The sequence below is a fragment of the Bos javanicus genome, chromosome 17 (genome assembly GCF_032452875.1).
Source record: "Bos javanicus breed banteng chromosome 17, ARS-OSU_banteng_1.0, whole genome shotgun sequence".
NCBI classification, from domain to species: domain Eukaryota; kingdom Metazoa; phylum Chordata; class Mammalia; order Artiodactyla; family Bovidae; genus Bos; species Bos javanicus.
The window spans coordinates 57940548-57967206 of NC_083884.1; the positions used below are offsets into that span (position 1 = coordinate 57940548).

The 26659-nt window shown below is 45.4% G+C and overlaps 1 protein-coding gene across 4 annotated transcripts in view; it reads left to right on the forward strand.

Annotated features, from left to right (window-relative positions):
- Nucleotides 1-26659, forward strand: part of KSR2 (kinase suppressor of ras 2) — a 485548-nt gene that overhangs the window by 180830 nt on the left and 278059 nt on the right. For all 4 annotated transcript variants that reach the window (XM_061384873.1, XM_061384871.1, XM_061384874.1 and 1 more), the window contains one exon: nucleotides 25832-26345. In XM_061384873.1, coding sequence (XP_061240857.1) covers nucleotides 25832-26345 — 514 coding nt within the window. The remainder of the gene's footprint in view (nucleotides 1-25831; nucleotides 26346-26659) is intronic.

Below are 26659 nucleotides of genomic sequence, written 5' to 3' on the forward strand. Positions count from 1 at the left end.
GCTACATGATTCAAGTATCTGGGCAGCATGGTGGGCGGACTGTATGGGGGTTTTGATCTTCAAGGCCTCCTTTCCTCGACCTCCTCCACATCTTGTCATTCATTCATTTCATCCAAACAACCCTCGAGCTGGTCTGTATCATGCACACCACATACATCACACACACCACAGCCACAGAGAACCTGGCCCTCCTAGCCTCTGCTGGATTTCCAGGTCAGTCTCCAAAATGACCTCTCCCACAGATCATCTTCCACAGATGCAGTTATCTGGTCACACTGAGTAGTGTGGGGTTTTATTGGCCATTTAATCCCTCACTCACTCGTGCAGTAAATATTTGTGGTGCTGTTGTGTGCCAAGCTCAGTTTGAGGTAGGAGAATGGTAAACAAAATAAAACAGAAGTTCCTGCTTTTCTAGAGCTCACATTCCAGCTGGGGGAGACAGACGGTAAATGAATAAACGGGCAAATAGAGAATGGCTCAGTGCTGCGAAGAAAATACCACTTTGATGTTATAGGGAGTGATTAGCAGGAGAGGGGAGGCCTCTCCGAGAAGCTGCTGTGTGTGAGACAAGGGGCCAGCTCTTGAAGGATCTGGGGAAGAGCTTTCCAAACAGGGAAAAGCAAGTGCAAAGGCCCTGAGGTCAGCTGGTGTGTTTGAAGGAAAGTAGGAAGTCCAGTGTGGCAGGAGGTCTGAGGGTGGGAGAAGAGGAAGAGAGGAGGAGGGGAGGCTTGTAGGCCCCGGGAGGGAATTTGGATTCTAGGAGTAATAGGGAGCCATTGAAGTTGACAGTAGGGAGGTGAGGGCTTTTTGTATGATTGTAAGATCAGTCGTCTTTGGAGAATGGTTTGTAGAGGAGCTGGAGAGGAAGTGAGAAGATCGACGAGGAGTCTGCTACAGCTATGTAGCATGAGATGGTGAAGCCTCAGACCAGGCAATGGCCATGTGATGGAGAGAATAGGGGGGTTTGGGATGTGTATGGAGGTGGCACGGACAGGTCTTGCTGTGGGGAGAGAGGGAAAGATGCATCTGAGCATATGACCCTGCTGTATCTGGAGTTGGGGAGTCATGGGGAATGATGGAGGTCTGGGGTGATGGCCAAGGAGTTGACCCAGGGCTCTGCTTTGAACAGCATGCCTTCCTCCAGCTAACATGACCTCTCCTCTGAGATTCAGCTTAGAATCCTCCTCCCAGAAACCCCATCTGAGCTGCCCTGTGTCAGCGTGTGAACAAGGGGTGCACGCTTCCTGACAGTTGTCTGTCTCCATGACTTTGCTCTAACCCCAGCGGGGATGGGTGCCTGGTCTGCCCTGTTCACTGCTGTGTCTCAAGGTACCTGATGCTTAGTAGCCCTTTGAAGAACTGCATGGAATTGCTTACAGGAGGAATCAGGGAGGGGAGGGCCTTCTTCTCTCAAGAATCTATTCCCAGGGATTTCCTTGGTGGTCCGGTGGTTAAGACTCCACACTTTCTATTGCAGAGGGTTCAGTTGGGGAGGTTTGGCATGTCGTTCAGTGTAGCCAAAAAAAGAGGAAGAATCTGTTCTCAATATAGGGCTTCCCTGGTGGTTCAGTGGTAAAAGTATCCACCTGCCAATGCAGAAGACGCAGGAGACATGGGTTCTCCTGGGTCGGGAAGATCTCCTGGAGTAGGAAATGGAAACCTACTCCAGTATTCTTGCCTGGAAAATCCCATGGTCAGAGGAGCCTGGCGGGCTACAGTCCATGGGGTCATAAAAGAGTCAGGCATGTCTTAGTGACTAAACAACATTCTAGATATAAACGTAGAGGGTTGGAGGAGAGAAAATAGGAGGGCGTGCCAGGTGGCAAGAAGAGGGTCATGTAGTAGAAAGAGCTCCAAACATAAGCTCAAAGGATCAGGGTTCACACCCTGGCTCTGCCTCCTTCTACTGTGTGACCTTGGCCAAACCCACTTTACCTATCTGAGCTTCAGGTTTACCATCAGTAAAAAGGGAACCATGGTAGTTTCCTGGAAAGGTAGCCATAGTGGAGAGTTGAGAGCGTGTGAGTGAAAGCACCTAGATGAGGTCTAGGGAAAAAAGGAAGTATGTGATTGGATTAGAACAGGAGAGGTCTGAACAGGGCTGGGTGTCCTGTCCAGGCTAATAACACCCCTGAGTTTTCTCTGGACACACAACTGGCAGGGGAGGGCTTTGTGGACTAGACCTCTATCAGTAAGGATCAGATTGCTCTTTCTCTCCCCTCTCCACTTCCCACCTTTTGAAGTGAGAATAAAAGATCAGAATTATGAAGGCTTGGAGATTAAGTCAGTGAGATGATATGGAGCTCTCTGACTCCAGGTTGGTCTTCATCTCAGATTGTAGACAAACAGTTTTCAAAGTGTGGTTCCTGCACCAGCAACATCAGCGCTACCTGGGAACTTGTCAGATATGCAAAATATCAGACTCAATTCCAACCCAAGGCACCAGAACCTTGGGCTGGGCCCCACATTCAGTGTTTTAACAAGCCCTACAGGGAATTCACAAGCATGTTCAAGTTGAGATCCAAAGCCTAGAGCTTCCAGCCTCTAATACTTCTTTTCCTTTAATGGAGAGAGAATCAGAATGTTCAGAATTATTTTCTAGACCAGGTTATTTGAAACACATTTTATAGACCATGAGTTTCACCCATGTGTGGTGGAAGTTAAGTAATTTGGATTCTATGATCAAATAAGTCTGAGAAATGCTGAGTTTCTACTCTACAGGACTTGTCAGAGCCTTTAATATGCTAATGTTCTTTGTGAATTTCCAATGGAGGGCTGTAGCTTGCAGTCATTTTCAAATTTACTTTCAGGACTCATATTCCATGGCACGTGGTTTGGGTAACACAGATCTAGTTCAGTCTGCCATCACATGGACAAACCCCATCTGTGAATTTCTGGTTATTCAGCATTTTCTCCAAAGCTTCTGATACAGGGAGTATCAGTATCATACGTATCAGACCTCATGAGGTCACCCATTTCTTATTTTAGAGAAGCTGTTGGTAACTACTAGCATTTTATTTGTACTAAGCCAAATTTGCTTTCCTTTAGTTTCCTCTTATTGGTTTTAGCAATGACCCCTGGAACCATCTGGGACAAATCGAATTCCTTTTCTGCCTGATGGTAGCAGAAAGATAGGTGTCTATCCTCAATCTCTTCCCAAGGTTTCTCTTTTCCATTTCCCATCCCATGAATATGGTTTGATTTCTGTGGTTAGGTAAGTACTGGGATGTTGCCTCTTTAAATTGGCTTCTTTCACAGAGGTGATTACAAAGAACAAACATTTATCATTGGGCAGACATGTATTTCAAGAATCTTCTGTAGTAGTTTATCATCATTCCATCCACCCAAGTAGTCCAGTCTATTAATAAAGATCTGGGGAGATCACAGTCTTTCTTATTCATCTGTTCTGGTGAAGACCAGTAGTTTTGTTCATCTGAAATCTCCTTCATATGCCTAACTGCATGGTTTGCTTGCCCGTCTGCTCCTAAACCATATTTGCACTTCACTTGTACTAAACAACCGATTGACCAATTGACTGACTTCTCTCGTTTGTCTATTTATTCATTCATCCCCAAATCTTTGGGTGTCCACTCTGTGCCAGGCATCTATCTACAAGGTGCGACAGAGCTGAGCAAGACCGATTTGATCCATGCAGTCTGTAGGGAGAAGAATGATGACAAAATGAAAAGAACACATGAATATACATTTTAAATGTGTACTGAGTGGCTAGGAAGTGATGGAGAATGACAAGGGGTGAGAACCAACCCAGAGAAGATGGTCAGGGAAGGATGCTTGATGTTAGAGCTGAGAGCTGATGTATGTAATCACAACCTTTTTTTTGTTTGTTTTGGTTTCTGATTGTATCGTTATAATCAGCCTTAGAGTGTAAGGACTGAGAGGCAGGGACTAGGTTTTCACACTGTGTTCAGTATAAAGGCATAAGCATTGTGGTGGACGTTGTGGGAAATTTGAACACCTCATGTACAGTTGGAACAAGCCTCTCCCTGTAGAAGAGCAATCCACAAGCTATTACCTTTCTTAAACATCAGAATATACTAGAGCAAGAATAATGTCATCATTTATTAAGGGTCTTCTCTGGTCTGAGTTTCCCCTCTAACTTGATATTATATTAATAGTTGTCAAAAAAAAATAGTTGTCATATGCGTTATGCCTGCAAACATTGAAGTAGTCTTGGAGTATCTCTTGGGCATTTACAACTGGACATGGAACAATAGACTGGTTCCAAAGAGGAAAAGGAGTACGTCAAGGCTGTATATTGTCACCTGCTTATTTAACTTATATGCAGAGTACATCATGAGAAACGCTGGACTGGAAGAAGCACAAGCTGGAATCGAGATTGCCGGGAGAAATATCAATAACCTCAGATATGCAGATGACACCACCCTTATGGCAGAAAGTGAAGAGGAACTAAAAAGCCTCTTGATGAAAATGAAAGTGGAGAGTGAAAAAGTTGGCTTAAAGCTCAACATTCACAAAACGAAGATCATGGCATCCGGTCCCACCACTTCATGGGAAATAGATGGGGAAACAGTGGAAACAGTGTCAGACTTTATTTTTCTGGGCTCCAAAATCACTGCAGATGGTGATTGCAGCCATGAAATTAAAAGACGCTTACTCCTTGGAAGGAAAGTTATGACCAACCTATATAGCATATTCAAAAGCAGAGACATTACTTTGCCAACAAAGGTTCGTCTAGTCAAGGCTATGGTTTTTCCAGTGGTCATGTATGGATGTGAGAGTTGGACTGTGAAGAAAGCTGAGTGCCGAAGAATTTATGCTTTTGAACTGTGGTGTTGGAGAAGACTCTTGAGAGTCCCTTGGACTGCAAGGAGATCCAACCAGTCCATTCTGAAGGAGATCAGCCCTGGGATTTCTTTGGAAGGAATGATGGTAAAAGCTGAAACTCCAGTACTTTGGCCACCTCATGTGACTCATTGGAAAAGACTCTGATGCTGGGAGGGATTGGGGGCAGGAGGATGAGATAGCTGGATGGCATCACTGACTCGATGGACGTGAGTCTGGGTGAACTCCGGGAGTTGGTGATGGACAGGGAGGCCTGGCGTCCTGCGATTCATGGGGTCGCAAAGAGTCAGACACGACTGAGTGACTGAACTGAACTGAACTGAGATTCTGAATCTCCTTTGGAGCGTATCGATTACTGTTTGTTTTGTGTTGATTTTCTTAAGCAATCCATCTGGTTAGGTTTAGGCTGTCCGTTTTGCTTTACTTTCTGTGGGTCCAATACCAGGTGATTTCTCTGAGATTTTGCGATGCTTCTTTGGATTGGTCTGAGCAGGTACAGTGTTCCACACACAAAATTAAGAAGCCCCTTCTCCTGCTCTTTCCTTTTGGGGAAATCTTCCCCGTTCTCTGTTTCTCCAGTTCTTCTGTCCGGAAGATGGGGTTCTCTCAGAGGGTAGTCTGCTGCCCTGGTGCACTATTCTGAATGACTGAGCCTGATCTTGGGATGAAGTAGTGAGGAAAGAGAGAGAAGGACCCCCATGGATTCTCCCTCATGTATGCACATCACACAGACCCCTATTCCCAGCCCCTCCATCTGAGGGATGGGTTTTCTCTTGGAGTCCTAGGTGCCCGTGTTGTTTCTGTGTCATAAGAGAGCGATTTTGTGTCTGGGGTGACCTGGGGGCAAGGCTGGGAGAGGAAAAAGAGAGAGAGAGAGAGAAAAAGAAGATTCTCCCTACCTTCCTCTGTTCACTGGGCCCCGTGTCTCCATCCTTTGGCTAGAAAGATGGGCTGCTCTGGGAGTTTTATTCTGTGTGCCCGATTCCATAGTTGCTAGATCATGCCCACTTTCAAGGCAAAACAGGGAGGCTAAGGAAATTCATCGTATTGGTCCTTCTTCAAATTTTTACTTTCCTCCCTTCTTCACCTGCTGTTATTTACTTGTTTGAATCTTCAGTTAGCTGCCTTTTTGCATTTTTTCTGAGAGTTTGGGGCTGTAATCAGCGCTCCTAAGATAGTCTCTCTCCATCATGGCCAGACCCAGAACCCACATAGGTATTTTGTAAATGTCAGCTCGTTAGACCTTCCCAACAATCCTGGGAGGTAGGCAATACTGCCCCCACTTTACAGGTGAGGAATCAAAGGCTCAGAGAGATGAAGTCATGAGATAAACCCTCAGCTGACTGATGTTCTCACGCTACCTGGTGCCTTGCCTAAAGCATCCTTGTAGTGTCAGAGCTCGGAGAAGGCAATGGCACCCCACTCCAGTACTCTTGCCTGGAAAATCCCATGGACGGAGGAGCCTGGTAGGCTGCAGTCCATGGGGTCACGAAGAGTCGGACACGACTGAGCGACTTCACTTTCACTTTTCACTTTCATGCATTGGAGAAGGAAATGGCAACCCACTCTAGTGTTCTTGCCTGGAGAATCCCAGGGATGGGGGAGCCCGGTGGGCTGCCGTCTATGGGGTCACACAGAGTCGGACACGACTGAAGTGACTTAGCAGCAGCAGCAGCAGTGTCAGAGCTGCTTACCTGGGCCCCTTACCTCCCGTCCTCCACTGGGATGCCCTTGGGGCCAGTGCCGATATCCTCCATGCCCCTCATATTTAAAATGGGGAAATACTGGTGTCTACCACGTAGCAACACTGCAAGGATTGGATGCGGTGATACAAGTGTTTAGAATAGTGCCTGGCATGCATACACCCCCAGTGAAGGGTGACTGGGGTCATTGCCACTGCTGTTGGTTTTTTCCTTGTGTATTAGACATTTCTCAGCACAATGACTGGCATACCATGGGATTCAGTAAATATTTATTGATTTCAGTCATTTGTGACACCATTTTATTCTTAACCACAGTGGATATTACTTTGTCGTTTCTCTTTCAGAAATACATTAGCACTTTGGGCCATTATTCCTTTTCCTCTCCCAGCTGCTGACATGGCCCAGAGGATGTGCCCAGGGGGCTGAGTCTCATGTTCCCATTCTCTGCCTTTTCCCAGTTTTCTTCTTCTTTTTTTTCTTAGATGAACTTCTCCCACTTCTTCCTTATCATCCTCCACCAGAAAAGGAAGAAAGAGGAGCTCTGGTTTCAGATTTTGCCTTTCTCATTCAATAGCAGTATAGCTTAGGACAAGTAAAACTTAGACCCGCACACTCCCACCCCACCCCCGCAACACCCAAAGCCTCATCTGTACCTTGTGAATAATTGCTTCTATTTGTGAAATTTAAAAATACAGGCAAAACGTCTCGCACGATGTCAGGCACATAGTAGGTCCTTTAAACATGTTCCTTATTAACCCCTGATAGTGTGATATCCGGAAGCTCCGACTGCAGTGTACAAGGAGTTATGCCAAATGTAGGAGGAGTTATGGTCCAGATACAGTTTGCAAAACGCTTCCCAAGGCTTCTGACACCTCACAGGTGCTTGCTGCATAGTAAGTGTTCAGTAAGTGAGTAAGCCACCTCACAACTCAATCTCTGTGCCTTGCCTGTCAGCATCAGACGGCCCTTTGGAGTGAGTAGCCATGAGGTCTGCGTTGCTAATATCTAGACACCTTGAGTTCCATCTCAGGCTCTGATTTGTTTAAAGCAGTTTAAAATGTTCAATTATTGTTTAGACCTGGAGGGATATTTTTTAATTTTGCATTTTTAAAAAATCTATGGACTCGGCAGCATCTCCTTTTGAATATCCTTTGGAAGCATCATCAGTGTGATGCTTGGGCTCCAGTGGCAGCCTGGGCTCCAGCCAAGGTTAGTTGCTATGGGCCCGAGATGGTGTGAGGAAATGGGAAGTGCCAGGATGTGGCCTCTGACCTCCAGGAGTTGGTGGTCTAACTGCAGATGTGGACAGGTCTGCAGCTCCAATGAAGTGGGCTCACTTCCTAAGGGCTGGTCATCAGTGCCCTGAGAGCACAGAGGGCACCATCCTCTGGATGAAGCCTCAGCTTTCCACCTTGGCCCGTACCCCGCCTCATCTCCCCATCAGGTTACCATCTTCTAGACCCTGGCCCCATTGGCCCCTCAAATTTCCTCCAGTGGGCTCCATCCTTAGACATGCGTGTCCTGGTTGGGGCACCTGCCCCTCTTTCTTCACCTAATTAATCACTGCTCATCCACCAGACTCCAGCTCAGGGGGGCCTCTTCCCAACCCTCTGCTCTCTCAGTTCCAACTAGATAATTAAAACACAGTTCAGTTCAATCAGTTCAGTCGCTCAGTCATGTCCGACTCTTTGCGACCCCATGAATCGCAGCATGCCAGGCCTCTGTCCATCACCTGTGTCTAAAGCCTGCCTCTTCTTTAGATCTGCTCTGGATCGTATATGTATGAGAGGACGGTAAGGCAAGCCATGTACGTATAGATAATTTAAAATTTTGTAGTTGTCACAGTAAAAAAGAAACAGGTTATGTTTATTTTTTATTCTGGCAAAGTATACATAACATCAAGTTGCCCATGGTAAACATTAGACGTATACTGTGTCAGAGGTAGTATTTTCACAATGTTGTCTTATCATGTCCACTATCCCTCCCTAAACTCTTTTTTGTCATCTCAAACTGTTACTCTGTAAACATTAAACAATCCCAGCTCCTGGCAACCACCATTCTACCTTCCTGTCTATATACAGTTGACTAGGGACCTTATATAAGTGAAAACATAATGATGTTTGTCCTGTGAATGGATTATTTCACTTAGCTTGGTTTCAAGGTTCATCCATGTTGTAGCAGTTATCAATATGCCACCTGTTTTTATGGTTGAATAATACTCAGTTGTGTGGATGTTTGTTTTTTCATTCGTTGATGGACGCATGAGTTGTTTCTGCCTCTTTGTGACTGTGAATAACACCACTGTGAACATCAATGTACAAAGATCTGAGTCCCACTTTCAATTGTTTTGGGTATATACCCAGAGGTGGAATTCCTGAATCATATAGAATGATGTTTAACATTTTAAGGAATGACATTAAATTTTACCATATATTTTATGTAGCCCAGTATTTAAAAAAAATTACCCTTTCAACATGCAGTTCACATAAAAATTATTAATGAGGATTTTTTTTTAAAGCTTCTTTTTCATGCTAAGTCTTCATAACCCTGTTTGTAGGGTATAAATTCTGTGTGGATGGAGAGCCACTGGTTTTGTGGATCCAGGTGCCTTGTACATGTGTATGCTAACTTGCTTCAGTTGTGTCCGACTCTTTGCAACCCTATGGACTGTAGCCCACCACGCTCCTCTGTCCTTGGGATTCTCCAGGCAAGAATGCTGGAGTGGGTTGCCATGCCCTCCTCCAGGGAATCTTCCTGACCCAGGGATTGAACTTGCATCTCCTGCAACTCCTGCACTGCAAGTGGATTCTTTACCGCTGAGCCACTGGGGTGGGTATCTAATCTGAAAGATGTATGTCTGTAGCTTCCTGGAGAAGGAAAGAGGATTACAGCTAAGCAACACTAGCAACAGTCGTGACAACGAGGGCAGGAGGACTGGTTTATTTTCATGAATTTTCAAAACAACCCTACGGAGCTAGTGCTTTTATAATTCCCTTCTGAGATACGCAAATGGCAGTTCCGAGGTTAGGCACCTGACTCCAGGTCACACCACTGGTAATTAGCAGAGCTGGGATTCAGCTGGGTGCTGCTGTTCTGTGACAAGGAGTTATCGCAAGAGGTGCTAAATCTAGGGGTCTCAGCAAAGCCCTCTGGTGCCCACGGAGGTGTCTGCCTTGGTCAAGAGGGGTGATGGAGGATAATACAGGTTTTCCCACCACCTTTTTTCCTGGAAGCATCCATATTTCTGCCTATGTGGGTAACCTGAACAGATGGACTGCCTGCCACACCCCAGGCTCTAAAGCTTTCACAAGCAGTTTCCCCGCCGAGGAAAATTGGGAGAGAAACCAGGGCGGGTGCTGGTCCCACTGAATCCCCACGGCGAGGGAACCGGCAGGAGGATTAAGAAGACCTGCCGTCCCAGTCAGGTGTCTGGAGATAAAAATAGGATGCCTTGCTGCACCTAAGTTCATTTAAAGCTGCCTTCTGCTTTCTCGAATTTGCCAACACAAGAAGTTATAAAACTAATATACTTCCTGTCACTCAAAGAGAGATACAGTGATGGAGCAACAGAGGGTTCTGGAATCAGAGTCTCAGAGAGCATCCTTCTCTAAAGTGGCTTGTTCCTTTGTGGGCTTTCTCCTCCTGCATCACTGGGAGCTGGTCCTAGCCCAGTGGGCACCTCCCCCAACTTCTAATCTCCCCTTCTCCTCCCTCAGAGGCCCATGGGGCAGACCATCCTTCTGCACAAGGCTGGAGCAGGGCAGAGACACAGCTGTTACTCAGAGGGTGTAGAACCAGAAGGAGGCAGGCTCAAGATAAGGACATCTTCTTTTTCTTCGGTCATTATTTCTTTAATGACTTTATTTCTTAAGATTTTATCTTTCCAGGGAAGCCCTGGGCATCCCCAGAGACTTTAGCTATGGTAAGGCATTTCCCACCTCACCACTCGATGAATTCAGAATGGGTGGTATAAACAAGATGATCAATCATGGCAGTTAGAATGTATGAAAAATCAATTCAGTCTACAAATATATATTAAAGCAATGTATAATATATGCATTGAGACAAAAGTCTTTATTTAAAAATTTCCTCTAGTTTTGTGGAAAATTCTTAAGGAGATGGGAATACCAGACCACCTGACCTGCCTCCTGAGAAACTTGTATACAGGTCAAGAAGCAACGGTTAGAACTGGACATGGAACAACAGACTAGTTCCAAATTGGGAAAGGAGTACGTCAAGGCTGTATATTGTCACCCTGCTTATTTAACTTATATGCAGAATACATCATGTGAAATGCTAGGCTGGGTGAATCACAGGCTGGAATCAAGATTGCTGGGAGAAATATCAACAACCTCAGCTATGCAGATAATCAAAAAAATGAAGATCATGGCATCTGGTACCACCACTATATAGCAGATAGAAGGGGAAATAGTGGAAGCAGTAACCGATTTTATTTTCATGGGCTCCAAAATCACTGCGGATGGTGACAGTAGTCAAGAAATTAAAAGACACTTGCTCCTTGAAAGGAAAGCTATGACAAACCTAGACAGCAGGTTAAAAACAAAGACGTCACTTTGCCGACAAAGGTCCGTATAGTCAAAGTTAGGGTTTTCCCAGTATTCATGTATGGATGTGAGAGTTGGACCCTAAAGAAGGCTGAGCACTGAAGAACTGATGTTTTTGAATTGTGATGCTGGAGAAGACTCTTGAGAGTCCCTTCGACTGCAAGGAGACCAAACCAGTCAATCCTAAAGGAAATCAACCCTGAATATTCATTGGAAGGACTGATGCTGAAGCTGAAGCTCCAGTACTTTGGCCGCCTGATGCAAAGAATCACTTGTTAGAAAAGACCCTGATTCTGAGAAAGATTGAAGGCATGAGGAGAAGGGAGCAACAGAGGATGAAATTGTTGGATTGCATCACCGACTCACGACAGGAAAGCCTGGTGTACTGCAGTCCATGGGGTCGAAAAGGGTCAGACACAAGTTAGTGACTGAACAGCAACAACCTCCAGGTCTATCAAGATATAACAACAGTTGATACATAACATGATCTAAGTTTTAGATGTACCATATGATGATTTGATATATGTATGGTTTGGGGGAAAATATCTGTATTTGTTGCCAAGTGCTGTGCTATCTGCTGGGTGATGCAGTGATGGGAAAGTTAGCCCAGGGCTCTGTGTTCTTAGAGCTCGTATTTCAGTGAAGAAGACAGGTGATAAACAGTCTTTAAAAAAATTTTTTTTAAATTTTTTAATTTATAGCTGCGCTAGGTCTTTGTTGCTCTCCGCGGGCTTTCTATAGTTCTGGTGCTCGGGCTTCTCGTTGCAGTGGCTTCTCTTGTGGCGCACAGGCTCTAGGGTGTTCAGGCTCAGTAGCTGTGGCACACGGGCTCAGTTGCCCCACGGCATGTGGATTCTTCCTGGACCAGGAATCAAACCCATGTCCTCTGCATTGGCAGGTGGATTCTTAACCTCTGGACCACCAGGGAAGTCCAGTATAGTCAGACTTAATTCTTTGTGGATTCTGTATTTATCTCCTTGAATTTGCCAAGTCCCTAAAATTTATTTGAAATCCTAAAATCAATACTTGTATTTGTGGAACGGGGAGAAATGTGAGTGACCTGACGTGCACATCCTCAGCTGAGGTTGCTATTTCAGCTCTCATACTGTCAAAAACGCTTTAAATTTTTTTTTCACCTTTTCATGATTTTTTTTGGGGGGGTGATTTCTCTGTTTAAAATACCCCTGAGCATAGTGCAGCAGGTGCTGTCCCGTAGTCCTGAGCAAGGAGGCTGCCACATGCCTTATGGAGAAAACATATGTTATGTAAGATTCCTTTATTCAGGCGGGAGTGACGGTGCTGTTGGCCATGAGTTGAACGTTAATGAGTCAGCAATATAGATATTCAGTGACTTATTAAATTGTTTCTAAACAGAAATATTCATAAAACAAGATTATGTATGGATCAATAGATGAAAATGTGACCCAAGGCTCATAGGAACATAACCTTGTATTTCTTCTAGGAGCCATGGTTAAATATTGGCTAATTCTGTGCTTGCAGTGACTTTATAGATTATAATGATGGTGAATGATGAGAACACACGATATAAAAGAATAGTTCCACCAAGTGGTGAGAAGTGTGAGGAAAATGAAGTGGGAGGAGGAGGAGGGGGGAGAAAGAGAGTGGTAGGGTGGAAGTGAGGGTGGGTGCTCGGCGCTTTGGGAAGCCTGGAACCCAGGGATCCTGGTGTCCAGCGTGCTGTGCCATCCACTCTGCCTTTGTGTTAGGCTGCTCAGAGCTGCTGTGTGATGCTGACGGTCACCAGGGTTCAGAACCACGGTTCCAAGGAGACTGCAGTGTATGGTGTGAGAACCGTCAGTCCCTCCAGGGTTCACTGCTATCAGACATCCTAACCACAGGATCCTCTGGGAAGTGTTCTGTTGTAGTATTCTCCATGCAGATTTTCACCGTGTTACTCACCAGGAAGGGATTTTTTTTTTTTTTCAGTTTAAAATGCCCAACAGATGGTGGCAGTTGCTCTCTTTATTCTGGAGACTGGATGCATCCCAGCTACAATTTTAATTGTGCTTAACAATTAAAACACTCCACATTGTAAAAGAATGTATAGCAGAGGGAAAAGAACATGGCGTTTGGAGTTGGAAGGACCTGGAACTTTCTAGATGGGTGGAACCTAGGGAAGGTCCCTGCTGCTCTGTGGGGCTCAGTTTTTCCATCTGAACAATTGGGCTGGTAATACATGTCACCTGCATGTCTGCATGGATTAATTCAGATGCGCTATGTATGGCTGCCAAGAGAATGCAGTCAGTGGTTAGACTTACCAGGGTTTGGAACTTAGCCTCAAGCAAGTGTTTTAATTTTCCAAAGCCTTAATTTCCTCACCAACCCCACAGGGTTGCTGTGAGAATGAAGCGATGTTTCAGGATGAGAGATGGGGAGGTGTACAGGAAGCTATGGCCATGATTAAAAGTGCTTCGTTGAGAATGCTCTGAAGATCCAGTGGTTAGGACTCCACGCTTTCTCTGCAGAGGGCACAAGTTTGATCCCTGGCTTGGGGAACTAAGATCCTGCAAGCCGTGGGGGTAGGGGGAAAATATATATATATAAATTAATTAATTAATTTAAAAAGAAGTACTATTAAAAAGTGCTTTGTTAAACATTCATTAGGATGGCAATAATAATATAATAATAATTTTAAAATAAGTAAATAATGAAACAAGAAAAAGTAAAAGGAATTGGCTAAGATTGGAAGAAATTAGACCCTCGGACATTGCTGGTGGGAATATAAAATGGTGCAGCCACTGTGGATAACAGTTTGGTGGGTTCTCAGAAGGTTAAACATAGAATTACCAGGTGACCCACAATTCTACTCCTAGGTGTATACCCCTAAAGAACTGAAAGCAGTTGTTCAAATAAATACTTGTATAATATGTAAATTTTCACAGCAGTGCTACTCGAGACAACCAAAAGGTGGAAACAGCCCTCATATCCATCAGCTCATGAACAGATGAACAAAATGTGGTCTACCTACAGAATGGAATATTTCATAAAAAAGGAATGAGATTCTGATATAGACTGCAACATGAATGAAACTTGAAAACATGATGGAAAGTGGGAGAAGCCAGTCACAAAAGAGAACATATTGTTTGATTCCATTTATGTGAAATATCCAGAAGAGGTAAATCCAGAAAGACAGAAAATGGATTAGTAGTTACCAGAGGCTGGGAGAATGGGGTGAGGTGAGGAGTGGCTCTTTAACAGGTATGGCATAGTTTTTTGGGGGGATTGATGGAAGGTTTTTGAAACCGATAGAGACAATATTTAAAATGCCATTGAATTCTGCACTTTAAAAGTGGTTGATGTGAATTTTACTTCAATAATTTTTTTTTCAAAAGGAGCTTTGTTAGAACAGAAAAGCCACCCTAAGGTTAGTGACCAAAAATTAATCTATCTAGATCTCCTAGTGGGTAATAAAATGAAAAAAACCTCATAGAGCAAGACCTAGGAAGCATTACTGGGTCAGAGCCCAAGCTCCCTGGCTTGACCCATCTCCCAGACGACCTGCACAGACTGGGGTCAGTGCATTTTTTTGGTCCTGCTTGGGATGTCCTGGGGGCAGAGACAGTGTCCAGCGGGACCCACAGTTTGACCAGATGCCAAGCTCATTAACGTGATCTTAGATTAAGATTCTTGCCAATGTTGAATTGCTTTGGCAACAGTGTGTTTTTCATTTGTCCTTATTTACTTCTCTTTGCAAGCACTCCAAACCAGAAACTTGAAAATCCGTCCTGGATTTCTGGTTTCACTCTTTCAGGCGCAGTGGCTGTAATGAGTACAGTATTTGACTTTGGAAGAGTCACATGGCATTTGCCTCTAGTGCTGATCCAAAAACACTGTGTAAAACAGATCAGCCTTTCAAGGGCTTGCTGGCTGGCTGTCTTGCTTCCTGAGGGCATTGGGAGGTTCCTAGAAAGACCTAGATGAAAAGGGGTACAGACCTGCATTGCAAACCCCACTGTACCACTTATTAGCTGTGTGACCTTGGGTAGTTCACTCTCTCAGATAATCCTCCATTTCCTCTGCTGTAACATGGAAACAATGGCAGAATTTTCTCCAAAGGGTCTTGTGGGGATAATGTCATGTGGTACATGAAAAATACTTGGAATACTCTCTCGCACACAGTAAGTGCTCAGTAAATAGTAAATCTTATTAGTGAATTCCAGTTGAGCTCTTTCAAATCCTGAAAGATGATGCTATGAAAGTGCTGCACTCAATATGCCAGCAAATTTGGAAAACTCAGCAGTGGCCACAGGACTGGAAAAGGTCAGTTTTCATTCCAATCCCAAAGAAAGGCAATGCTAAAGAGTGCTCAAACTACTGCACAATTGCACTCATTTCACACGCTAGTAAAGTAATGCTCAAAATTCTCCAAGCCAGGCTTCAGCAATACATGAACCGTGAACTTCCAGATGTTCAAGCTGGTTTTAGAAAAGGCAGAGGAACCAGACGTCAAATTGCCAACATCCGCTGCATCATCGAAAAAGCAAGAGAGTTCCAGAAAAACATCTATTTCTGCTTTATTGACTATGCCAAAGCCTTTGACTGTGTGGATCACAATAAACTGTGGAAAATTCTGAAAGAGATGGGAATACCAGACCACCTGACCTGCCTCTTGAGAAATCTGTATGCAGGTCAGGAAGCAACAGTTAGAACTGGACATGGAACAACAGACTGGTTCCAAATAGGAAAAGGAGTACGTCAAGGCTGCATATGTCACCCTGCTTATTTAACTTATATGCAGAGTACATCGTGAGAAACACTGGGCTCGAAGAAGCACAAGCTGGAATCAAGATTGCCAGGAGAAATATCAATACCTCAGATATGCAGATGACACCACCCTTATGGCAGAAAGTGAAGAGGAACTAAAATGCCTCTTGATGAAAGTGAAAGAGGAGAGTAAAAAAGTTGGCTTAAAGCTCAACATTCAGAAAACGAAGATCATGGCATCCGGTCCCATCACTTCATGGGAAATAGATGGGGAAACACTGGAAACAGTGTCAGACTTTATTTTTTTGGGCTCCAAAATCACTGCAGATGGTGACTGCAGCCATGAAATTAAAAGACGCTTACTCCTTGGAAGGAAAGTTATGACCAACCTAGATAGCATATTCAAAAGCAGAGACATTACTTTGCCAACAAAGGTCCATCTAGCCAAGGCTATGGTTTTTCCAGTGGTCATGTGTGGATGTGAGAGTCGGACTGTGAAGAAAGCTGAGTGCCGAAGAATTGATGCTTTTGAACTGTGGTGTTGGAGAAGACTCTTAAGAGTCCATTGGACTGCAAGGAGATCCAACCAGTCCATTCTGAAGGAGATCAGCCCTGGGATTTCTTTGGAAGGAATGATGCTAAAGCTGAAACTCCAGTACTTTGGCCACCTCATGCGAAGAGCTGACTCACTGGAAAAGACTCTGATGCTGGGAGGGATCGGGGGCAGGAGGAGAAGGGGACGACAGAGGATGAGATGGCTGGATGGCATCACTGACTCAATGGACGTGAGTCTCAGTGAACTCCGGGAGTTGGTGATGGACAGGGAGGCCTGGTGTGCTGCGATTCATGGGGTCACAAAGAGTTGGACACGACTAAGCAACTGAACTGAACTGAGCTGATTAGTGTTAATTGTAAATGTTATTGTTACTTTTTTTTTTTTTTTTTGCTTTACCAATGGCTCCAGTGAAATGTTTTTAACCAGCATCTAAAAGTTCTGTTTCTTGTCACAAAGTTAAAGGGATTAAAGTACAAATGCTTTGTTTTTGTTCCACCAAGGGCTTCAGTCTATTCTCTTCAACCAGCATCTGAAAGTTCTGTTTCTTGCTGAAAAGTTATGAGGATTAAACTGACAAGCATTTTGAAATAGTCACAAAAGTTACAGGCAGGGGTGATTCTGAAATAGTAGCATATATGCGTTCTGATGCTGGCTCTGAAACTCAGACAAGGACTGAGTCACACGTTTGCCTGTTTATAAAATTTTAATGGAAAGGGACAAAAAAGGTAGACCCTTGCCTAGACTTTCTGAAATCACTTTCTCTCTTGATAATGGCTTTTATTTCTTGTAGACGCTTATCGGAGAATGTCAAAAGAAAAATCCCTGCACCTTGAAATGTCTTTAATCAATCCTCAGACCTTTCATTTCTTAAAACCTATTCCCTTCTCCCCGCCCTTTCAAGACCTGAAATAAAATGATTTTCCAGAAACGGATGACAAGATAGCAAGGGCAACGATTAATAACCCCAGAGCACCTTGGTGCCACACCTTCCCTATTTAAAATAAAAAATTACACTCTTCCCTCAGACTTTATTAAAAAGAGGATCAAAAGAGAGAAGGGAAGGGTTGATGTTAGTACAGCCCATCAGTGAAACACTTCTGAAGCATCAGCAGAGAGAAGTCGACAGTTGAACAGCTGGCAATTTGGATAATGAAATGAGGCTTTTTGCTTCTCCATCCCCAAACATTACATTTTAAATGTAAGAGTGAAGGAGAAGAGAATTTGATGGAGAAGTAAATTTGGAAAGAGTGAAGCTTTTTTTCCCTCTTTTTTATCTTTCAGAACTTTGAAACTTTAGGACAGGGATCCTTGGGGCCAACTTAGTACTTCCTTGAATCTCATGGAGGCATGTGTGTGTGTGTTTGGAGGAACTGTAGGCTGTGGAAGGGGGGGCACTGGATCTCAGCTCAACTTCAGTTGCTACATGATCAAGGTAAAGATTGAAGGTGAAGGTTACTACAAGCTATGGAAACTTTAGCCTTGTCCCTCATCTAGAACTTATTTATAAAACAGCTCAATGACACCTACCTCATAGGGCAGGTAAGACAAGCACTGAATCCCCTAACTGGGGATTAGTTGAGATAAACATTGAGATAAACACTCAGGAAATTAGAAGAATTGAGAATGATTGCCTTTTGGGATGGAGAAGGATTGGGCAGGGGACTGCTGTTAGCAAAAATGTTTTCATACCTTTTTGCTTTCAACCATGTGATATATTTCTTTGATTAAAATACAAACTTTTTTTTTTTTCCTGCACTGAACAGCTTATAGGATCTTAGTTCTCCAACCAGGGCTTGAACCCAGGCCACCACAGTGAAGGCCACCAAGTCCTAACCACCTCCAAAGGCTAACTTTTGTACTGTTACTCCCCAGTCCGGATTCGGTAAACACTGTTGACTCCCTGTTGAAGGCTCTGTTACTCTCCTAGATCTACTGTAACAAAACCACCACAAACTAGACAGCTTAACACAGCAGAAGTGTACCCTCTCACAGTTCCAGGGGACTCGAAGTCGAGGATCAAGATGTTGGTGGGGCCATGCTCACTCCAAAGACTGTGGGGGAGAATCAGTCCCACACCTCTCTCCCAGCTTCTGGTGGCATCTAAGTTCCAGTTCCAGTGGCTGCATCACTGCAGTGTCCGCCTCCGTCTTCACATGGCCTCCTCCTTTGTGTGACCTTTCCTCTTCCAATGACACCAGTCATTGGGGTTAGGATGTGCCTTAATCCAGTGTTCCCTCATCTTGACTCGATCATATCTGCAGAGACCCTGTCTGCAAATAAGGTCACATTCACTGGCCCTGGGGATTAGAGTTTCAACATAGCTTTTGAGGGGATACAGTTTAACTGCAGTAAGGACTCAGAGGCTTTTGTACCTTGGCTTTGCTTTCAGTAGGGGATGGCAGCAGGCAAGATCAGGGGTATAGGCACTGAAGGCCAGGCATCTATTTATTTTTTTATTATTATTACTACTTGGCTGCACTGTGTGGCATGTGGAACTTCCCCGACCAGGGATCGAGCCCTTGTTCCCTGCAGTGGAAGTGCAAGGTCTTAACCACTGGACTGCCAGGGAAGTCCTAAAGGCCAGACACATTATATATATGCATATCAATCTCATTTAATCCTCACCAGCATCATGTAAAAATAGGTGGTTTTACTCCCATTTTCATTAACATTTATTCACCATTGGCTGTGTGCCAAAGATCATGCTGAATGCTCTACCTGTACGGTCTTATTTAATCCTCAAAATAGTCTAATGTTATCTCCATTTTGCAGACTAATAAACCGAGGCACAGGAAAGGTAGGCACAAGTTAATCTCTACACATCATGTTGCAAACTCCAGGGTGTTCTGTGCATATAAAAAGTCCCATTTCCTTACTTGATATTTACTTGGAACCAGTTCTTGTTCTTTCAGCTCAGAAAGCAAGTCTTCAATATGCGGAGGCATCTCTTCTCTTTCTGGGGGAGTCAGTCACTGGGTGCTGTGCTCATTATGTCCCTTCCCTGCCCTATAATTTAGGGCCATGGATGTCTGCTCTGAAGATTCAGGGATCAGATGGGAAAGGAGGCAAAAGGTGAAATGTCATGTCTTTCTTAAAAAAAAAAAAAATTATAAAATGAGCCTGACACTCCTTGATAGACTTAGGAGGTTTTAGAATCCCCCGACCAATTCTTTCAGGCTCGACCAATAACTTCTTGAGCAGTGCTCCCAAGATTTCCAGGGAGCCAGAGGAGGAGGTGGAATTCTGCTGCATCCTGGGCATCGCCACCAGGTGTCCCGCAGGAAGCTCAGACTCGGCCGGTCTGACCCTGAACTTACGCCATGTCCTTCACGTGCTCCTTGTGCTTCACTGCTCCACGCGCACATCACTCCGTGTGCCCCGTTCCCTTCTGCACTTCCCGTTGCTGTGCTGACCCGAGATGAGGGGTGGAATCAGGACGTCAGCCTTGGCTTAGTGTCATGCTCAGGGGCACAGACTCCAAGCCCAGCTGTCCTTCCCTCCAACTGTCTTGAGTGAGTCATTTCAACACTCTGTGCCTCAGTTTCCTTGTCTACAAACTAGAGTGATTTCTGGCTACTTTGTAGGATTGTTGTGTGGCTATCAATTTGATACAAGTAAATCGCTTGAAACAACAGTGTCAGGAAAATGGTAAGTTCTCAGTCATGACAGCTGTTTGTTTCTCCTCCTCTTATACTAGTCATCCCAGCTGTCTCCATCTCTGCGGCCACCACTCCATTCCTGGTCCCCAGCATCTCCCATCCAAGTGCCTCAGCAGCCTCAGGCTGGGCTCCTGCGCTTGCCCTTGACTTGTCCGACCCTTTCTCCGTACTGTGGCCAGATAGCGCCTTTCCACAACACTCACCTGGTCGTGTCCCCTATGCACAGCAGGTCCCACTGAACGAGAATGGATGCTCACACAGCCCCATACCAGGGCCTCTGGGCCAGTTTTAATCACAGAGGGACAGGAGGAGTAGCCAGTGTGCACTCTGGGCCAGCACACTGGGTCCAGCAGGACTCCATGGCACATGGACCCAGTCCCTTGCACTGTGTGGTTTTTAAGCTGTGGGATCAGAGAAGCACCAGCCCCTCCCCTGGTATGAACAAGGGCTGGGATATAACAGTGATATGAGGGCAAAAACTCTAGTCTCTAGCCCTAACCCATTTCTCAGCATTTGTCCACCAGGAGAGCCAGCCCTTCCCTTGGCATGAGCAGGGGTTTGGGTCCAAGGCTTGGGGATATAACAGTGGCCAGGCAAGAACTTGGCTTCTATATCATCATCACTTATGGTTGGGGGAGTGCCAGCCCCTCCTTGGGCATGACCATGAGGCTGGGGTCCAAGATTCGAGCTTACAGCTGCGTGGTGTGTTGGAACAGAGCTTCCCCCTTGTCATTACTGGGTTTGATGGCCTTGAGCCTTCAGCTGCCTCAGGTTTCCAGGAGCTCCACAGGAGCCCCATGCAGGGGATCAGCTTAGGAGAGTAAATCCCTGGACAGTCGCACTTTGCCCTTCTTTGCAGCCTCAGCTCGGATTTCTTCCTCCCTTGGAACATCTCCAGCCACACCAGACTCCCCGAAGTTCTCCAGACTCACCCTGGTCTGCCATCATCTGGCTCTTGACCCTGCTGTTCCCTCTGCCTGCACCCTTCCTCCCACACTCTCCACCCGACTCCTTCCCAGGACCTTCTCCCTCATCCTCAAGGTCCGGGCATAGGTGCCCTCTCCTCCAGGATGCGTTTCCGCCTCCTTCCCCAGAGGGCTGGCTTCCTCCCCTCTGCTCTCACCTGTGCTTCCTCCAACAGGGGCTTCCCTATTTTGTATTGCAAGTACTTCTTTAATTGAGGTGAAACTCACAGAACATTAACAATTAACCATTTAAAAGAGAATGGGGACTTCCCTGGAGGTCCAGTGGTTAAGACTCTGCACTCTCAATGTGGGGGGCCATGGGTTCGATCCCTGGTCAGGGAAGTAAGATCCCATTTACCACATGGGGTGGCCTAAAAAAAAAAGTGAATGATTCTGCAGCATTCAGTGCATTCACAATGGTGTGCAACCATCATCACCTCCGTCAAGTTCCACAACATTTTTATCACCCCAAAACTCTGTACCCATTAAGCAGTTGCTCCCCATTCCTTCCTCCCCCTCACAGCCCAGCCCCTGGCAACCGCTTGTCTGATTTCTGTCTTTATGGATTTCCTATTCTGGAAATTTCATGTAAATGGAATCATGGGCCATTCTGATCCCACTTGGAATCGTGTTTTGGAGGTTCATCCAAATCATAGAATGTAACAGTACTTAATTCTTTTTGATGGTGGAATCATATTCCATTTTATGGACACGCCATATTTACCTTACCCATGTGGCAGTTGATGAGCGTTTGAGTTGTTTTCGTCCTTTGGCTGTTGCGATGGGCATTGATATGAATATTCACATACAAACACTTGAGTGCTGCATTCAGTTCCTTTGGATCTGTACCTGGGAGTGTAGTTTGCAGTAGCTGCTTGTTTCATCATTGATCTTCCCAGTGGACTGTGAGCTCCGTGAAGGTAGAGGAAGACAAACACCCGACCCCAGGGGCCGGCCCAGTGAAAGCCTGGGGAGCAGATGGGACGAGTCTCCGGCATCCAGAGTCGCTGTCTCACTCGTCCTCACCCGCCTGCCCATTTGTCTGCATCATCCAATGGTCCAGGCTCTACTGACGGCGCGACTCATTTTATCTCATTATTTCACTCCCTGATTCACTCTGATATTTGTTCAGATGCCCACTCATCCTTTCCTGACTGAGGTATCCCCAGCACACTCTTGGTACCCAAGTCCAGCTTTCTTTTCCTCCATGGCATTTATTATCACTGACATATTGTAGACAACATATACATTATATATGACATCTTATAGATAATATACTGTCACTTTTTTTGTTCATCCCATTCTCTTCTCTCTTCTTTACCAAGAACGTGCACTCTGAAGACAGGGACTTTCAGCTCTTTTGGTCATTGCTTTGTCGTGGTGTCTAGAACAGGGCCTGGTATATGAGAAGACTTCAGATACTTGTGAAATATACTTGGATGAATGAATGAGTGTGTTTAACCCTCGCTGCACCCTCCAAGGGAGCCATGAGCATTCTAGTTTCACAAACCCTGAAACAGAGGCTCAGAGAGGTCAGGTAACGGGCCCAAGGTCACGGAGCTGATCAGCTGGCTCTCTCTGAGTCATGGTCCCATCTTCTTTTCACTTCACTCAGGGGACCGTGAGGTCTAGTGATAATGCCCAAAGTGCTTCCTGTGGCCTTGGAGTGCAATACATGATTAAGATAACTTAAAAAACAGATTTGCCTTCCTAAACATGCTTTAATTAGGCCCATTTGGCAATATGTTTGTATTTCCTGAGCAAATACATCAGTCAGGAGTTTGCCGGGTGATGGAGAAGCTGATCTGGGCTCGATTCTCTGTCTGTCCCCAGCTCTCAGAGCTATTCGGCCTCTCTGAACCTCATACTTCCTAGAGGTACACAGAGTGGTGACGTCACCCGGTGTGTGGACAGCTCTCAGCACAGGTGCACACACTGTAAATGGGAGGTGGCGGCATGTCACCATGGTGTGGGGAATGCCAATACAAGCAGCTAACATTTGTGGAGTGCCTGCTGTGTGCCAGGTGCTGGGCTCAGCGCACTGTGTGTGTTATTGCATCTGAGCCCTACACCATTCCCAGGGGGCATGTCTGTTATTGTCCTGTCTCACTGCTGATAAAGACTCAGAGAAGCCTGATGAGTGCCAGGGTCACACAGCCAGGAAGTAGGTGAGCCAGAATTAAGGCCAAGTCACCTGACTAACAGAGCTGACTCTCTTGTCACAGGGCTGATGTATATGTGCAAATATTTTGAGAATCGACACCGTAATGATGGTGATATTGGTAGAATGTTCTGGCAAAGTCTTGGAGGAGGGAACAGGGTGACTCTTGCAAGAAAGAGCCCTGGCTCCAGCTCCTGCTCCTATTTGGCTCATTATGATGGTCCAGAGTCTTCAGAGAATGCAGGTCCCACTCTTTCCCAGATGCCTGGTCCCCTCCTTATTGGGGTGGCTGAGATCCTGGGTTTGAATCCCGGCTGCCAGTCCCCACTTCTGCTATAACCTTGGAAACATCATCTCTGTCCATACATTTCCTTATCTACAAAGTAGAGATCAAAATGGCCCTTTGCACACAGATTTATGAAAATTAAGTAAGATGTGGAGCAGTCTCAATACAACAAATGAAGAAAACAGATGACAAACCATTAAATAAGATCTTATGGCATTTCTTAAAAAAAAAAAAATGCACAGCAAACCATCTGGCAGGCTCCATAGCCGAGCGTTAATAGGGATGACGGCTAGGCTGTAGAACAGCATTGCCTTTCTCCTTATCTGAATTTTCTAATTTTCCTATAATGAATATGTAATAACAAAATGAGTTGTTTTAATTAAAAGGGGGGCAGTGAGCCAGTGTTCGTGAAAGCACTTTATAAACTGTCAGAGGCCCTGTGAATTAGCTCTCGTTATGGCTCTTATCGTAATTATTACTGTTAATGCTAGTCAGCCATGAGTTGGGATTTATTTCTGCCCCAAGTCTCCTTCCTTGGCCTGTGCTGGGAGGGCCCACTCAATTGCCTTCTGTCAAGTCCTACCACGTGGTCCTCCACTGACACCTGCCGACTTCTCTCCACCTCTGCTGCCACCACTCAAGTGGAAGGCAGTATCACCTCTTGCCTGGAGCGCTGTGATACCCTCTAACTGGGTTCTCCTTCTCTGTGCAGCATCCCCAGTATCTTTAAGAAATGAACTTTCTTTTAATTTATTTTTTTGGATTATTTAAAATTTTATCTATAATCATCACCTATCATCAATCTATCCATCATCATCTATCAATCCATATATCATCTATTATCTCTATCATCTATCTATCCATCATCTGTCTCTATCTATCTACATCTAAATATCTATCTCCCAGTTTTATTGAGAAATGTTTGACATACAGCATTGTCTATGTTTAATGTGTCCCGCATAATAATTTGACCTACATACATCATGAAATGATGACCACAATAGATTTAGTGAACATCCATCATCTTCTATAGATTCAGAAGAAAAGAAACAGAAAAAAATTATTGTCTTTCCTTGTGATGAGAACTCTTAGGATTTATTCTCTCAATAACATTCATATGTAACAAATGAGAGTGTTAATTGTATCAATCATGTTGTAATGACATCCCTAGTACTTCCTTATCTCGTAACTGGAAGTCTGTACCTGTCGACCGCCTTCATTCAGTTCCCCTCCTCCCCAACCCCTGCCTCTGGGAATGACAGATCTGATCTCTTTGTCTCCGAGTTTGTTTGTCTTTTGAAGGATAACTGACCTACAACACCATGTTAGTTCCTGGTATACAATACAGTAATTCAAAATTTCTATATATTACAAAATGATCACCGTGGCGAGTCTCGTTATAGTGTGGGGAATATAGTCAATAATAATATAATATCTTTGTATGGTGACAGATGGTAACTGGAGAAATGAAGTTTTAGATCAAAGCCCTCACTGGCTTTCCACTGAACGTGGTATAAAATGCACCCTGCAACTAGGCCCGTGAGCCTGGAAGTCTGCCCTCACCCATCCCTGCAGCCACCAAGCCACTTGCCCCATTGTTGCCGTACATCACCTTCGAGACGAGCCCGGAAAAGAGACCCGGAGAAGTACCTGGCTTGACTTAGATGGTTTTGGATCCTGTAGTTTGGTATTGGTATTTGACTCTTATGCTTTTACATCTCCTTGCATAGATGGTGCGGAAGGACTGCATTTTGTGGCCTGAGGGTCTGTACATGTAGACCAAATTTGTGTTTGTACTCTCAATACAGAAAATGAGTGAAAAATGTTAATACACTAGTGGATTTATTTTTATTTTCTGACGTAACTCGTATCAGGGCTGAAAACCTCAAGTTGTGTTCAGACAGTAGGATGTTTTTATTATATTACTTTTTCAGTGCTCCATTTTTTTTTCTAATAAACTGTTGTAAAACAAAACAAACAAACAAAAACTCCCCTTCCTACTGCTATGCTGTTGTCCTTGCCATCCTCCTCCTCTCTCCTCACACCTGCAAGTTCTTTCCTTGGACACTTGAGCTGTGGGCTCCCCAGTCCTGGACAGAGGAGGGCAAGGCTGTTGAATGAGGCTTATGGTGAGAGGGTCAAGGAAGGGTTTCTTTCTTTTTGTTGGGGCCAAGTGGGTGTGGTTGAATATATGTAAATTGTGCTTCCAACTCATAGTGCATAATTTATGTAAATATGCACACAGCACTTCGCTCTCACCCTGTAACCAGCCGGCAGTGTTCAGGGTGTTTATGGTATAATGTGCTTATGTGGTAAGGTGCAGATGGTGTAATTAAGCAGCTTTCTCATAGCTCACCTGTCGTCTTTGCTTCTTTGTTCCAACTCAGGAGGCAACCTTTCCAAACAAGACTGGACCATCCAGTGGCCCACCACGGAGACGGGGAAGGAGAACAACCCCGTGTGCCCCCCGGAACCGACCCCGTGGATCCGCACCCACCTCTCCCAGAGCCCCAGGGTCCAGTCCAAGTGCGTCCAGCACTACTGTCACGCCAGCCCCACCCTGGGGGCCCCCGTGTACACCCACGTGGACAGGCTCACCGTGGACGCCTACCCGGGCCTGTGCCCGCCCCCGCCGCTGGAGTCGGGGCACCGGTCCCTGCCCCCGTCGCCCCGGCAGCGGCACGCGGTCCGCACCCCACCGCGCACCCCCAACATTGTCACCACCGTGACCCCGCCGGGCACGCCGCCCATGAGGAGGAAGAACAAACTGAAGCCCCCGGGGACCCCGCCGCCCTCCTCCCGGAAGCTGATTCACCTGATCCCGGGTTTCACGGCCCTGCATCGGAGCAAGTCTCATGAATTCCAGCTGGGTCACCGCGTAGACGAGGCCCACACGCCCAAGTGAGTGCATTTGGTGGGGCCCCCCGGGGTGGCTGGGCCCCCCGGGGTGGCTGAGCCTCCCAGTCAGCCAAGCCACAAATCGGCTGTATTCCCCTCCTCCTGTTGAAGGAAAGGTGGATTTTCTCTAATGGCTGGGCTGGAAAATGAATAGGAAAGAATTTCCCAGAAATGACCTCTTTTTATACTATTGGTGCTCTAAAGTCAGATTTGGAAAACTGTAGCCCAGGAGCCAATTCTGAATTTATTGCACCACATCCAGGTTCATTCCCTTCTGTTTTGTCTGTGATTGCTTTCGTGCTGTGATGGGTGAGTTG